This window comes from Sarcophilus harrisii, chromosome 1 (assembly GCF_902635505.1).
Source record: "Sarcophilus harrisii chromosome 1, mSarHar1.11, whole genome shotgun sequence".
Taxonomy (NCBI): Eukaryota; Metazoa; Chordata; class Mammalia; order Dasyuromorphia; family Dasyuridae; genus Sarcophilus; species Sarcophilus harrisii.
The window spans coordinates 366,001,626-366,018,064 of NC_045426.1; the positions used below are offsets into that span (position 1 = coordinate 366,001,626).

At 40.1% G+C, this 16,439-nt stretch overlaps 1 protein-coding gene across 7 annotated transcripts in view; it reads left to right on the forward strand.

The window, feature by feature from the left end:
- The window catches only part of PIAS2 (protein inhibitor of activated STAT 2), a 136,886-nt gene that overhangs the window by 51,025 nt on the left and 69,422 nt on the right, over positions 1–16,439 (forward strand). For 5 of the 7 annotated variants that reach the window (XR_004230861.1, XM_031945980.1, XM_031945983.1 and 2 more), the window contains exon 1: positions 4,153–4,247. The exons of the other annotated variants lie outside the window; for them this stretch is intronic. Coding sequence is in view for 4 of the 5 variants with exons in the window: in XM_031945980.1 (XP_031801840.1) it covers positions 4,224–4,247 (24 nt within the window). In the remaining variant the exon portion in view is untranslated. Of the gene's footprint in view, positions 1–4,152; positions 4,248–16,439 lie in introns of those variants that run through there. 7 annotated transcript variants of the gene reach the window in all.

The following is a 16,439-nucleotide window of genomic DNA, read 5'->3' on the forward strand; positions in this document are numbered from 1 at the left end:
CCAAGCACCAACTTATGTGCTAGCTACTTAATAAATATTAGCTCATACCATCTTCCTCTCAGTCATCCAGACTAGGGTTATTTTCAATTCTTCACTTTTTCACTCACCTTCACTCACCCTTATCATTAGATAAGTTAAAATCTGTCCTGTCTTTTTGACATCTCTGTTCTGACTTTATTTCACTCCTCTTCATTTCACACCTGGACTGTTTTAACAGCCTACTGGTTGGTCTCCCCATTTTAAATCTTTTCCCACTCTAGTCATTTGTACATTCATATTTCAGATTAATCTTCTTTTTTTAAAATTTTTTTTATTTAATAGCCTTTTATTTACAGGATATATACATGGGTAACTTTACAGCATTAACAATTGCCAAACCTCTTGTTCCAATTTTTCACCTCTTACCCCACCCCCTCCCCCAGATGGCAGGATGACCAGTAGATGTTAAGTACATTAAAATATAAATTAGATACACAATAAGTATACATGACCAAAACGTTATTTTGCTGTACAAAAAGAATCAGACTCTGAAATATTGTACAATTAGCTTGTGAAGGAAATCAAAAATGCAGGTGTGCATAAATATAGGGATTGGGAATTCAATGTAATGGTTTTTAGTCATCTCCCAGAGTTCTTTTTCTGGGCATAGCTAGTTCAGTTCATTACTGCTCCATTAGAAATGATTTGGTTGATCTCGTTGCTGAGGATGGCCTGGTCCATCAGAACTGGTCATCATATAGTATTGTTGTTGAAGTATATAATGATCTCCTGGTCCTGCTCATTTCACTCAGCATCAGTTCGTGTAAGTCTCTCCAGGCCTTTCTGAAATCATCCTGTTGGTCATTTCTTACAGAACAGTAATATTCCATAATTTTCATATACCACAATTTATTCAGCCATTCTCCAACTGATGGACATCCATTCAGTTTCCAGTTTCTAGCCACTACAAAAAGGGCTGCCACAAACATTCGTGCACATACAGGTCCCTTTCCCTTCTTTATAATCTCTTTGGGATATAATCCCAGTAGTAACACTGCTGGATCAAAGGGTATGCACAGTTTGATAACTTTTTGAGCATAGTTCCAAACTACTCTCCAAAATGGTTGGATTCGTTCACAACTCCACCAACAATGCATCAATGTCCCAGTTTTCCCGCATCCCCTCCAACAATCATCATTATTTTTTCCTGTCATCTTAGCCAATCTGACAGGTGTGTAGTGGTATCTTAGAGTTGTCTTAATTTGCATTTCTCTGATTAATAATGACTTGGAGCATCTTTTCATATGACTAGAAATAGTTTCAATTTCTTCATCTGAGAATTGTCTGTTCATATCCTTTGACCATTTTTCAATTGGAGAATGGCTTGATTTTTTATAAATTAGAGTTAATTCTCTATATATTTTGGAAATGAGGCCTTTATCAGAACCTTTGACTGTAAAAATATTTTCCCAGTTCTCTTCTAATCTTGTCTGCATTAGTTTTGTTTGTACAAAAACTTTAATTTGATATAATCAAAATTTTCTATTTTGTAGTCAATAGTGATCTCTAGTTCTTCTTTGGCCATAAATTCCTTCCTCTTCCACAGGTCTGAGAGGTAAACTATCCTATGCTCTTCTAATTTATTTGTAATCTCATTCTTTATGCCTAAGTCATGAACCCCTTTTGACCTTATTTTGGTGTGTGGTGTTAAGTGTGGGTTAATACCTAGTTTCTGCCATACTAATTTCCAATTTTCCCAACAATTTCTGTCAAAAAGTGAGTTCTCATCCAAAAAGCTGGGGTCTTTGGGTTTGGCAAACACTAGAGTATTAAGGTTATTGGCTGTTTTGTCCTTTAAACCTAACCTATTCCACTGATCAACTAATCTATTTCTTAGCCAATACCAAATGGTTTTGGTAGCCGCTGCTTTATAATATAATTTTAGATCTGGTACAGCTAAGCCACCTTCATTTGGGTTTTTTTTTTCATTAATTCCCTTGAAATTCTTGACCTCTTGTTTTTCTCTAGGAACGCTGTTGTTGTTTTTTCTAGGTCATTAAAATAGTTTTTTGGGACTCTGATTGGTATAGTGCTAAATAAATAGATTAGTTTAGGTAATATTGTCATCTTTATCATATTTGCTCGCCCTATCCAAGAGCATTTACAGATTAATCTTCTTAAAGCACAAGTATGACCAGTACTATCCTATTCAGTCAATTCCAATGGCTCCTCATTTCTTCTAGAATCAAATATACAATCCTCTGGCTTTTTAAAGTCTCTCCATATTGCAACTGATTCTATCTTTCTAGTCTTATATAGCTGGTTTGTGAAGTGGATTCAGCACTGGATCTGGAGCCAATAACATCCGAGTTCAAATTAGACCTCAGACATTTAATTAACTGTGTGACTTTAGACATGTCACTTAACTTTTATTTGCCTCAGTTTCCTCATTTGTGAAATGAAGAAAATAAAAGCACATACATCTCTGGGTTGTTGTGAGGATAAAATGTAATACAAATACAAATATGTAAAGCACTTTGTAAACTGTAAAGCATTATACAAATGCCAGCTATTTATCATCAACATCATGATACCTTACACCCCTTTCTCTTCTTACTCTGTGATCCAGAGATACGTCCCTCACAAGAGATACTCCATCTCCAGACTGAGCATTTTCACTAGATAGCCAAAGAATGGTTACACCCCACTGCTGGGAATCTCAACTACATCTCTTGGCCTCCCGAACTCCCAGCCAAAGTTTCATCTTTCTTTCATAAAAAGCCTTTCCCAAACCCTTCTCCATTTTGGACCCTTCCATCTGATGTTATCTTATTTACTCTCTCTACACTTGTTTGGAACTCTTTTTTGCTTGTCGCTTCAGACTTTAGAGCTCCTGGGAAACGGTCAGATTTTGTTTGTTTGTTTCTTTGAATCCCAGTGCTTAGCACAATGCCTGGCACACAGTAGGAGCATGTGGACAGTGACGGCAGAAGCAAAGAAGCTGATGCTGTTGGTTTTGTCCTGTGCCAAAAAACAACAAACTTCATTTCACGGGGCATTTGGTCATCACACAGCGCAGTGTGGCCCACATTGGACCAATCATCTAACCTCGTTGTGCCTCTGTTTCCTCTTCTGTAAAATGAGAGGATTGGACTCGAACGCCCTTAATAATCCTTTCCAGCACTGAAGCTGAGACGCTATTAATGGGGGGAAAAATAGAAATGTAGATGCCTACGGGAGAGACTAGGAAGAAGAGCTAGGCCGGTTCCCAGAAGAACTTCCTATCTTCACAGGCTAAACCAACGTATTTCGGGGTAGCGTTCCTTACGGGGAAATTTGCAAATTAGAAAATCTCCGTTTACTCCCGAGGCATTCATCAAGTAGATGGAAGGGTGGTTTTGTTTCCCCCATTTGCATCACACGGACCCAAGCAATCTCTGGAGGAGTTGGTTTTGATTGGGCGGGATTTGGCAGGGGGGTTTTGGGCCGGATCCCGAGTCCAATAGGTCCACAAGGCCCGTGCTGACCATTCCCTGAGGACTCATTCTCCCTCCTAGCTCCATCCCTTCTCACAGCGTCTCGCCCCGGGTTCGCCCCCAGGCCTCCGGGGCTCGGGGCTGCAAGCCTCCTCCCGGGCATCCCGCCCACTTCTGCCAGAGAGAGAGCGCGCTTCCATCGGCCGGACCTTCCCAGCATAAAGGGAGGGAAAGAGGCAAGGAAGCCGGAGCATTCAGAGGGGAGAGGGGAGGGCAGGGACAGCGTACTGAGCCGGGGCCGGGGAGGCAGGGGAGACCTCGGTCGGGAAAAGAGAACCCGGAGGGGGAAAAGCAAGGAAACCGGGACGGCAGCGGAGCCGAGAGGACCCGACAGGAGAGGACAGGACTGAGGCGACGCGGAGGGAGGAATTGGCGAGTGAGGGGGGTGGGGAGGAGGAAGACCCGCGAGGGAGGACGAGAGCAGGGACGGACCGGAGCGGGGGGCGGGGGGTGGGGGGAGGGGGCTTCGGGGGCGGGGCTTCGGGGCGGGGCGGTGGTGGCCCCTCGTCCCGTGACGGGGGCCTGGCGGCGGCGGCGGCGGCGGTAGCAGGGGCGGCTGTGGCGGCGGCGCGTCGTTCGCGGCGCCCAGTGCACCATGGTGGTGGCGGCGGCGGCTTCTGTAGAGGCTGCGGGAGGAGCGGCGGCGGCGGCGGCGGCAGCGGCAGCGGCGGCGGCGGCGGCTTCGCCTGCGCCTGCGGGTGGTAGAAAATGGCGGATTTTGAGGACTTGCGGGTAAGCCCGGGATGGGCAGCGTTAGAAGTTGAAGAGGGACGGGAAGCGGCCACGTCTTTCTCGCATCCTGGAGGCGGGGTTGGCCCGGCCCGGGAGATCCCCCTCCCCCCAGTTCTGAGCGGAGCCGAGCCAGGGCCGAGCCGGGGGCCCGGCGGAGCGCCCGCAGCCAGCTCCTCTCTGGGTGCTTGGCTCGTTGGGGGAGGGGGCTGGGGAGAGGCGAGGCTCCGGTGCGGCCCCCACCGCCTCGTGGGTGGGGGTGCGGGCGTACATCTGGGCGTGCATTGTGTGTTGGTGGAGACGCTCGCGCGTGGACGTGTGTGCGTTTTATCTGCTCCTGGGGGGGAGGATTGAGTACGCGAAAGGTGAAATGGGGGTTAAGATCCCGGTTGTTTGGTGGTTTCTCCCCCGTGGGGGTGCTGCGGTTGTGGAGGCTAGACGGGTTTTCGAGGGGAGCCCCGAGGCCCCCAGTGTGAATGGTGGCGTGGGAGTCGGGGAAGGGGTCTGCTCTAGTAGCAACTTGGCTGTCCTCCTCTTAAGCCAGGTGACCCGTGGGGCTTGGGCTTCGGGCGAAGGAGAGCGGTCCCTCTCTTTTGGCTTGGCTTGGTGCTGTTTCCTCACGGTTTGGACAAATGACTGTAGTCGCGTGTTGTTGGAGCTACGAGGGCCCTTGGAGTTATCCTCCCCAAGCCCCCCGGGGTCATTAAGCACCTACCGTGGTCAGGACTGAGAATGAGCGGGGCGGAGACACCTCGCACCACCGCTGCCGTCCGTCCGTTCTTGTACGGGCGAACCACGAATGGCTTTTAATTAAAAGACTGTTGTGTTAGAGTGTGAAAGCTGTTCCCAGCTCTCTGACCACACAAAACTGGGGACTGCAGCACTTGGAGTTTGGGGGTTCTGAGCGCAGGCTCTTCTCCAGATACTGTTAGGGTGGTGACCTTAGGCAAGTCGCTGGGATCTGAGTATTCGGGGTTTTCTCCAAAGTCTTACTTTGCTGAATAGTTGCTGATTTGCATCGGTTCTGGGAATTCTCTTCTGGGATGCAGTCCGGGCCGGAACTGGGGAAAAATTTGCCTACGCATTGTGATGGGAGGTGGGGATTCGAAAGCCAAATGAAAAGTTTGTGCCTACCTGTAGGAGTTTATCTGTTTTAGGAACATGCAGCCTGTTATTATTTTTTTATTTATTGAGCACCCACTAGGTGGAGGACTCTGTACTAAGCACTGGGGATACCTAGAGAGGCAAAACTAGGAGGCTACTAGAATTCAGGTACTTTGTGCCTGGTACTATGCAAAACATTGGGAATACCTTTACTAGGAGAAAGACTTTGTCATCCAGGAGCTCACATTTTAATGAGTTTGGTGGGGGTGGCTCTTCAAGGAAGCTGAGAAATGTGGGGTGGAGAGAGAAGTTGAGCAGTAGAGTTTGGGGGCTGGTGGAGAGTTAGGAATGCATTCTGTTGAAGAATAAATATTATAGAATAGCTTAGATTTCTTAATATGGAGATTCTAGAAGGAACTAGTCCCTGCCCACAAGGAACTCATCTAACAGTTGAGACCACTTGCAAAATGCTGTGTATAAACAAAGAGATATTCTGCATAAATTGAAAATAGCCCCAACTGGGAAGCCATTGTTATTAAGGGAATACAGAGAGAGTTCCTGCAAATGGTGGAATTTTAACTGATACTTGAAGGAAACCTTAGAGGCAGGATAAGGGAGAGAATTCCAGATAACGAAAGGCCAGAGAATATGTCCAATCAGTAGAAGGGGTGCCATGTGTCAGAAACAGCCTTAGCGAGCCAGTGTCTTTGGATTGTAGAATATTTGGAGGAGGATTAAGTGTGAGAAGACTGGAAAGCTAAGAAGGTTCCAGATTATAAAGGACTTAATAACAGGATTTTATAATTGATCTAGAGGTAATAGGGATTATCTATTGAATGGAGGGGGGAGATTTTATTTAGGAAAATCAATTTTACACTTAAGTGTGAATTGCAGGAGGGGAGAGCATGAGTCAAAGAGAACACCCAAGGGTAGGCCATTTTAATGATGGGATTGTGGCAGTGTCAGAGAAATTCACTATCAAGAAACACAGTTAAAGCTACTTGTAGTAGGCCATTTTAATGATGGGATTGTGGCAGTGTCAGAGAAATTTACTATCAAGAAACACAGTTAAAGCTACTTGTAAGAGGGGCCACACAGATTGATCTTAGCAGGAAACTAAAGATTCTTAAGAGGTGGATTTGCAAAAGGGTATACACTATAAGAATAGGCAATAATTTATGCTTTTTTGTTAACTTATGCAAAATAGGAGATGGAACGATGAATTCATGAAATAGGTAGGCCTCTAATTGTATAATTACTGAAGGAGAATAATGTGAAATATTACAGGAAAGCTAGACTGGAGCTAAGAATTTTTAAATGCCAAACAGGAGTTTGTATGAGCAATTGAGAACTACTGAGTGTTCTTGACCATAGGAACAAAGAACAAAGATTAAATTTTCACTGCTGTTTGGCAGATGAATTTGAAAGTGTCAGAGCTGGATTTCCCAGTTAGAAGATTGTTGCAGATGTAATGGGCAGGAGGCTCTGAACTATAATGCTGGCTGTATTAGTGGAGAATGGGATGGAAGCAAAAGCTGTGGAGGTAGAATCAGCTAGATTTGGCAACTTCTAGGTAATGAGAGAGGGAAAGTAAACAGAATCTTTTGGGTAGTAAATCTGGGTTATGAGAAGCAATCTGGTTACTTCTATAGAAGATGGGCGTCGTGTTGGATATGTTGAATTTTTCTAGAGACCTATGGTAGGAGATACTCAACAATTGTTATCTATTCCTCTGTACAAAAATTAAATTTCTTCTGCCCCATCCTTGAAAAGCAGCTATTTGACCTTTACTTTACTACCTGATAAATAGTATTTTTACTTCTGGACATCACTATTTTGGATAGATATCTGTTCCATACCAGTGATTTCATTGGCATAGGGAACTTTCAGTGTTCAAAGATCCATGAATTTCAGCAGTGGCTTTTCACTTAGGCTTGATTTTATTTATTTATTTTTAAAATCCTGGACTTGAACACAGTAGTACAAAGTAGAACAGAAGAGTTATATATGAAACCATGAGTCTATATTTTGTACAACTTGTTTTTCAAGAATATAATACAATTATTTTAAAAGCTGTTCTCTTTTCTGTTACCCTCTGACTTCCTTCTTCTGGGCATTTTATTTTGAGATTTACTGATCGTTTTATTTATTTTTTAAATTTTCTTTCACTTTATTGCTAGGCCCCGCTCCCTCAAAATATTTCTGAAAAAAAAGAAAGGTGAGGGGAAGAAAAACAACATCCTTCTAACACAGGCAAAACTATGGGCTGTATCTGAAAAGCATGTCTCATTCTGTACCTTTATTCTAATATGCTTTATCAGGAAGTAAGGAGCATGTTTCTTATGTCCTTTGGATCAGGACTCATAAATCCATTAAATTCAGTTCTTAAATCTTTAAAAGGAATTAAGTAATTTTTCTTTACAATGTTATTTGTTTATAAATTGTTCTCATTTTATTCTTCAGTTCATATGTCTTCTCAGGTTTCTCTATAATCATGCCTTTCATCGTTTTTAAGGCGCTATATTGTTTTTCATTACATTCATATTGCACAGTTTGTTCAGCTATTACCCAATGATGAACACCCCCTTAGTTTCTAGCTCTTTGCTGCGACAAAAAAAAACTATTTATAAACATTCTTATATTATAGTGATTGAAATCTGAAAATAAAAAGTTTATTAGCAAAGCAAGCATTTGCCAGTAAATGCGATCCGGATTCCTCAGTAAACTAGGACCTCTCCCTTTACAGTCAAGGTAGTTCTTTTTTACATTCATAAAACAACCTGGAAATGGCAAAGAAAGGGTCACAATCCATAGCAATTATACTTGGTTTGAATGGGGAATTTGGACAGCCCTTGGCAATAGCAACAACTTCCTGGAATATCTGACATCTGTGCTTCAATGAAATACATTTGACCTTTCGAGTAAGCTCCTAAAAGTGGGTAGTGGGTGACTTAAAGGATAAAATAAGGAACTAAAGGCTTTTCCGGGTTTATTAAATGTTTAATGAGAGAGAAGAGTAACTTGTAGAAGCCTTATTAATGAAATCAGATTTTAGTATCACATTGGATTTCTTTCTTGAACTCTCTTTAAGAGCACTTATCATTAAAGGAATGGCTTTTTAAAGTTTTAAAAACTTTAATCAATTTATTATAAATCTTGGAAATAAGACCTGCATCACAGAAATATGCTTTAAGAGATTTTTCCCATTTGTTTCTCGCTTACCTTTGTGTAAAATCTTTTCAGTTCTATGTAGTCAGAATTATCCATTTTATCTTCTTTTAGATTTATCCTTAGATGTGATAAGTAATTTTTTCCATGTTTCTCTAATTTTTTTGTGATGTATTGGTCAGAATTGCTTTTTGAATACATGTTTTACCTATACTATTTTGCTTTCTGTTTTATCATTCTGGTCCTCTCCATACAGGTAGGGACTTGTGTTCATAACTTCATTCTACTTTGAAAACTTTTTTTTTTAAAGTATTCTAATTTTTCTTTAATGTGAATATCATGGAAATAGGAACCAGACTTAAAAAATTCACTAAGTGGCTTATATTCACACACATGTATGTGTGTCATTTTTGTTGAAATTCACCTTTGATTTAATAAAGTAAAATTATAATTCTTTCGGAACCCATTAGCTCCTTTTTTTCTTCTACTCCAAAGGAATGACTTTCTATAAAAATTATGCTACAGATTCCTTCTGTGCACTTTATATGCCGTGAAGGGTATTTAAGACCTGCCTGTAGACAGTTATTTGACTTCAACTTTGAAGAATTTAAAACTTAGTTTTTCTTTGCAGAGTACTTGATTGCTATTTGTTTAAGGTCATAAAAGTTATGATTGATACAATTGATCTTAAGAGCCTCTTCCTCTTGGCTTATTAACATCCATTAAAAAATAATAAAGTGCTCTGGTAAGATGCCTCATGCGTTCAGACAGTGATAAGTATAATAAAAAATCTATAGAATCTCATCTACATGAAACAAGGTATTTTGTGTATCTTCCCCTTTTCAATTAGAATCATAGTGCATCTTATCTTTTACATCTTTTGGTGATTATAGCTGACCGAATATTATAAAAATAGTCTTTGTATTGTATTGGGCTTTAAAAAGGACAAGGACGATTGATTTCATAAACAAAAATGTGTATTAGGTGCATATAGAAATAGACATCTACTTGTTATTCAAAAGATTGAACTTCCCCTCTTTCCCCCCAAATAATTAAGGCAGAATAGAAATAAGTAGAGAAAATACTTTCTTGAAATAGTTTCTTCCCTTTACTATAAGTCCTCTTTGTTCCTTGCTATTGTCATTGTCTCTCTTTTCAATTCATTGTCCTGCCTGGGGCAAAAAGATTTTTCTGAACCCTCCCTGCCTTACTCTCCCAGCCTCTCTTTGTCCATAATTTTTGTAATCATTATAACCACCTGGAACACATCTACAAAGAATAATGAGTACTTGTTTTGGTTTAGTTAATAGTTATTTTAAAAATTAGAATTGGTATTGTCTTTCTCAGGAATCCCTCAACTATGGTAATAATGTGTCCCTTGAACCTAGTGTGGAAAGAGCATTAAGATCCAGTTTTTAATACTTAAATATTGATTAGTCTTTTCATTTACTAGTTATGACTTATTAAAGTCATAACTAGGTTCTTTGAGCCTCAGTTTTCTTTTTGATAAAATAAAGGTGTTGGACTTCATTAAAATTTTTTTTTCCCCTAATGTATCCCTTATTTCTTGAGAGCCATCATAACAAAAAATAAAAAAGGAAGATGGGAGGGGAGCAATAGTTGAGCAAAGTTAGCCAATAAGTCAACTGTGTCTTGTGTATATGTAATTTATCCTTATCCCATAATCTTACATCTCTATAGAGAAGTTTTGGCAAGCATAGGGTCTTTTTTTCTTTTTTGAGTGGCTCTGGACCATTATAATTGCAGTGTTTGGTTTCATTGATTTGCTTCATTCATTTATATTTATCATCAGTTTTTTTTTTCCTTTTATTTTCCTCTTTATTTTGAATGTTTGTATAAAAATTGTCTGATTTGTATGTTGTCTCTCCCAAGAGAATATGAAGTTCTGAATGTAGGGCCTGTTATTTGCTGGGTTTTTGTTTTGTTTTGCTGAGGCAATTGGGGTTAAGTGACTTGCTCAGGATCACACAGCTAGGAAATTTTAAGTGGCGGACAGATTTGAACTCAGGTCCTCTTGACTTCAGGGCTGGTACTCTATCTGCTATGTCACCTAGCTGCCCTATTTGTTGTTTTTATATGCTTACAATATAATTGTTTAATAAGTTGTCGAGGGCCAAAACTCTTGAAAAGATATACTTGAATCAAGGGTAACAGGGTGCTTATAGTTAAGCACCTACTCAGTGTGAGATAATGGTTCTCTAAACATATACTTAATGTGATGGTGATGTAATAGGCAGTTGGCACATACTCAGTTGTAGTGATATAATTGTACTGAGGTATTTAAAGAAAGTCTCAGACACAGAAACAGAAGAATCACAGTCACAGACACAGAGAAGACTTGAGACTCCAGATTCCAGACTCCATCTTTGACCAGCCTCCTGATGGCTCTTCTGCCTTCATCACTTCTCCACCTAAAGACCAAGGCCTGTCCTGAGATTCTCCAGAAAGCTGGCCTGGACATTACAATAAGTAAATGCTTGTTGCCTGACTTTCAGCATTTGACACTGCTGGCTCATTTTTGGCTTTCTTGACACTGTTTACTCTTGGTAAGCACTTGCTTACTCTTCCTACTTGCCTGACCCTTCCAGCCTCCTTTGTTGGGTTATCGTGACCCTAGCCAAAGATCCAGCAAAGGAAACTGAAAAAGTAAATCTGCTGTGTGAGAGAACTGGGAGAAAGCAGTGTTAGGAAAACCAGAAAAAGTAACACTGTAGTATAAGGAAGTATACTGCAGCATCAAAGGGGAGGCTCTGAAGGATGAGAACTGTGAAAAGGCCATTAAGCAAATAAAAGATCACTAGTGACTAAAATCTGATGCTTAAGTTCACTAATGAGGTTGGAAGCTTGACGATAACATGATGGTAACCAGTGTAGAATATCAAAAAGTTCAGCATAAAAGGGTGAAGAGAAATAATAAGATGAGTGTAATCTAATCAATTGTGTGGTTTTTATGGATTAGGGAGACTTGGCCATGTTGGGTAAGCAGTCAGTTCAAGACAAAAGTGTGAGAGAGATGATGAAAGACAGAACCATCCTCTAGAGAAGGGTGCAGTGGGATAGAGGATGTCTTAGCAAGGAGAATGCCTACCTCTGTGTAAGATAAGAAGGGAAGAAGAGGGAGGTACTTATGGAATGGCCTTTTTGATGAAGTAAATAAAGTTCATTTACCTTAATAAAACCCTTTCAGGTGGAAGGGGAGATATATGAAAGGATGAAAAGGTTTTGAATAGTCTCAGTGGTGAGTTGGAAGTTTAAATGATTTTGGGAGATGTAAAAGGATTGCTTTGTTGAAGTGAAGTCTCAGTTGAGGTTATATAATACAAACTTGCAGTTTCAATCTCCTTTAGTTACAGAGAAGTACAGTTAGCACTGTTCTACCTACTACTTTATGAGGTTCCTTTCAACAGTGTATGAAAATTTAGTTGGTAGGGGAAAGGATTATAGGAATTTTTACCTGAGATTATGTTTTGTCAAGCCATGATCAGAGAAAGAAGGCCAAGGATCAATAGACTTAAGTGTAGAGTTGAAATAGACAAGGATTGAGACTAAAGCTAGTCAAGAGCTAGAGTGTCTGAGAAAGAATTGAAGAATAGAAGGATTGAAGGTTACCCTAAGAATGAAAAACAAGATTAGAGAATGATAAGGCAGAGGAAAAGTTGAAATACTTCTTTAAAAATTATGATTGATAATCATTTCATTACAGAAATTCAGAGGTCCTGAAGGTAGAGGTGTAATATAATATATTAATGGGTGATGGCAAGATCAAGATGGCCATTTCTTTGTGTCATTAAGGTAAAGTAGAGAATTAAATCATGAATAGTGAGAATATTGAGAATCTGGCAAGTTAAGTACTTGAAGGAATTTCTTTGTAGTTTGAAGTCCCCAAATGTAAGGACAAGAGTTGATGGACACAGACTGAGCCTGGTAGAAGATTCTTAGAGGGTGGTTATTCTGGTCTGGGTCTGAGTCAGTCCTGTCCATTGATAGTTGAATTTCAGTATCATAGGAAAGTGAGACACTGGTAGGTAGTCAAAGCCATATCAGGTAAAGGCTATTCAATAAGGATAGACATTGAAAAACTTGAGTTTATTTAGCTGAGAGGAGCGTTTATCATGATCCACCAGCTAAACATCTGAGAATTACTTCCTTCAGCTCCTTGTGGCTTTGTACTCAGGAAATGACAAAGTGATAGTAACAGTTCCTTTGTCCCCCAAGCTAATCAAATCTTGAGAATTGTCTGAATAAGTTTTAAGGAAAAACTAGCCCATGGGGAGGTGTTAGAACATTGTTTATACTTCATCAGTATATGACAGCTACTTGATTGGGTAGTTAATTTAGCTTGAATAAACTTCAAAGAAAGAGAAATTATTAAATGAAAGTGGTAAAAAGACTAGCATTGAAATTGGGGAGCATGGAGCATTGCCTTTTTTTTTTTTTTTTTTTTATCATGAACATTAAGATGGAGGGTATGAGTAAATTTGCAACCAGTATTGAAAGATGGCCAAGGGAAGCAATGTCATCAGCACGTCTTAAATTCAGAATATTGAGGTAAGAAATGAAAAGGTTTAAAGTGAAAGCAAGATTTGTTCACTGTAAAGAGACATTCCAAAGAGCACAGTTTGGAAGGAGGATCTGTTGTGAGACACGGGGGTGGGAGGGATGGGGGGAGATGGGGGGGTGGGGTTAGGAAGAGTTAATAGGGGTGAGGATGAGGAAATGGGAAATGATGGAAGTACAGAATCACAGGCCTGGAGAGTATGAGAGGAGAATGGGAATTATGCTAACATTAAAGTAGTTGTATCACAGTCTGTAGAAACCATCTGCTATCAATGGCCTGCTAAGTCAAAGAATCTCCTAGGAAGCCAGTCCTTCCCAGTTCACATCTCTAGCTCAATCCATAAAAGCAATTGAGTAAGCAGTTACTGTGGAGAAAGGGCTAGGCATCACTATCAATTGCTAAGCATTTTCTACTCCCAGAGGAAACAGCCCAGTTGAAGCAGCAACGAAAGATAGAAGGTTGTATTTCTCAATGTGTGTCAACACTTCAACCATTACTTTCCCTCTTACTTCAATGGAAGCAAATCAGAACTTTGACTAAAAGCTCAGGAAATAGTAGTCTTCCACAGATATACCACTACTTTTAGCACAGCTTCTAAAACCATCATCCTGGGAAGAAAACCCTATGGAAATATGCTACCTGGGAACTATTTATACAACTGATGCTCTCCTCCTCCTTAGCAGTCACAACTACTAAAGATCTTGATCCAGTCTGCTATCCAACTTCGCTTTATGGGAGAGTTCATCCCATTTACATTAAGGTTAAAATTACTAATTCTGTATTTCCTGTCATCATAATATCCCCGGATTGTGCTTTTCTTTTTCTTGTCCCCCCCTTCCCTAGTATTAAACTTAGGGGCCCCACTTGTGTAATGCAGCTCTCCCTCTTTAGAATCCCTCCCTCCTCCCTTTGAATCCCTTCCCCTTTCTTGTACCCTTCCCTTATTACTCTTTTTCCTTTTCCCTTTTCCTTTCCCACTTTTTAATGAGGTGAGAGAAGATTCTCTGTAAAATAAATGTCAATTATTTTCTCTTTGAGCCAACTCTGATGAGAATAAGATTCACACAATCTTCCTTCTCCTCTCTTAAGTTCCTTCAGCTATGATAGGTTTCCTTTACCTCACTGTGGGATGTAGTTTCCCTTTTTTTTCTCCCCTTTTCCCTTTTTCTGACACTATCACTTCTAAAGATCTTTAAAAAGAATATTCTCTGGGAGGATTCTGGGAAGATGGCAGAGTAGTTGGTAAATTTCAAGCTCTCTTGATTTTCCCCAACAAATAGAACAAATTTATATTTCAAGGTAAACATAGACTAGTGAAAAATCAAGAAGACTTGTGGTAGAAGTGGGGTCTTCCTGATACAATCCAAGATCTGAAGACCCAGAGCTCTTATTAACCCATGAGTGATGTGCAAACACCTCTGGGCTAGTTCCACAGAAACACCCAAGTGGGGAGTCCTGGAACTAGTAAGTGTGACTGGAACTCCAACCCAAACCATAGAGACCTCCCAGACTGCTTATAGAATCTGGATCTGAATCCGAATCTAGGAAGACTTAGGGAACCTTGGCTGATTGGGAATGCCAAGCCCAGTGTGCTGCCTGTCATGGCCCTGATAAGGAACCAGCACACCCATGAGTGCAGAGGCAGTGGGACAGAGACACTGGATGGAGGCTGTGGGCACTTGCTGGAGGCTGAGGTCCCTGGTCAGAGGGGAGAGATGAGAAGCCAGGGACTCATCTCCCCCCTCCCTAGTATTAGAAGTGGTTATACTTCTTATTTAAAAAAAAAAATGAACCAGCAAAGAACCCCACCATCTTAAGAGGGAGGACACTGAAATAAAATAAGCTTCTATTCCAACAAGTAATGTGAAATGGCTCTTTGCCCACAGAAAATTCATAGAAGAACTTAAAAGAGAATTTAAAAATCAAATGAGAGACAATGAGGGAAAAACTAAAAACAAAAACATCTAAGAAAAAGTTATGAAAAAAAAATAACAAGAGGAGATAAGTCTTAAAGAAGAAAATAACTCTTTGAAAATTAGGGAAGGGGAAACCAGTGAAGCTATGAGAGACCAAGAAATAACAAAACAAAGAATGAAAAAGTAGAACAGAATGTGAAACATCTTATAAGAAAAATGACAGATTTGGAGAATAGATGAAAAAGAGAAAATATAAGAATAATTGGACTGCCTGAAAGTTGTGACCAAAAAAAGGACCTTGATACAATAGTGCAAGAAATAATCCAAGAAAATTGTCCTGGAGTGATAAAACATGAGGGAAAAGTAGAAATAGAAAAAATCCATTGATGATCACCTCAATGAGATCCCATATGAAAAACACAGAACATTATTGCCAAATTTCAAACCCCCCCCCCCCCCCCTCAAAAAGAACATTTTGCCAGAAAGAACAAGGGAAAAAAAAATTCAAATATGCTAAAGCCACAAATAGAATTATACAGAACTTATCAGCAGTCAAATATCCAGTCAAATTATCTACAATATTGAACTAAAAAATGGACATTTGATGGACTTTCTGTCAACCAAATCTGAACTTAATAAAAAATTTAACATACAAGAACCAAAATCAAAGATCAATTTCAATGAGCTCAACATGAATGAATTGTTTGTTTGTTTGTTTTTTATATGGGGAATTTATAGCATATGTTTGAGATTGACATCAAGGATACAAATACTCCAAAGAAACTGGAAACTTAGGGAAGCTAGGTGGTGCAGTGGATAGAACACGGGCCCTGAAGTAAGGAGAAGCTGAGTTCAAATCAGGTCTCAAACTTAATTATGACCTTGGGCAAATCACTTAACCCCAATTGCCAGGGGGGTGGGATGGAGGAAGGATGACAAGAAACTGGAAACTTGAGTGGATGCCCATCAGTTGGGGAATGACTGAATAAGTTATGGTATATGAATGTTATGGAATATTATTGTTCTATAAAAAATGATCAGCAGGATGATTTCAGAGAGGCCTGGAGAGACACAAACTGATGCTAAGTGAAGTGAGCAGAACTAGGAGATCACTGTACACAACAATAATTCTCTTGGATGTGGCTCTTTCCAACAATGAGATGATTAAGACCAGTTCCAATGATCTTGTGATGAAGTCATCTACACCTAGAGAGAGGAGTGTGGGAATTGAGTGTGGACTACAACTTAGCATTTTTATTTTATGTTGTTGATTGCTTACATTTTGTTTTCCTTCTTGATTAAATTTTTCTTGTGCAGCAAGATAACTATATATGTGTACATGTATTGGATTTAACATATATATTTTAAACACTTAACATGTATTGGATTGCCAGGGGAAGAGGTGGGGGGGAGCAGGGGAAAATTTGG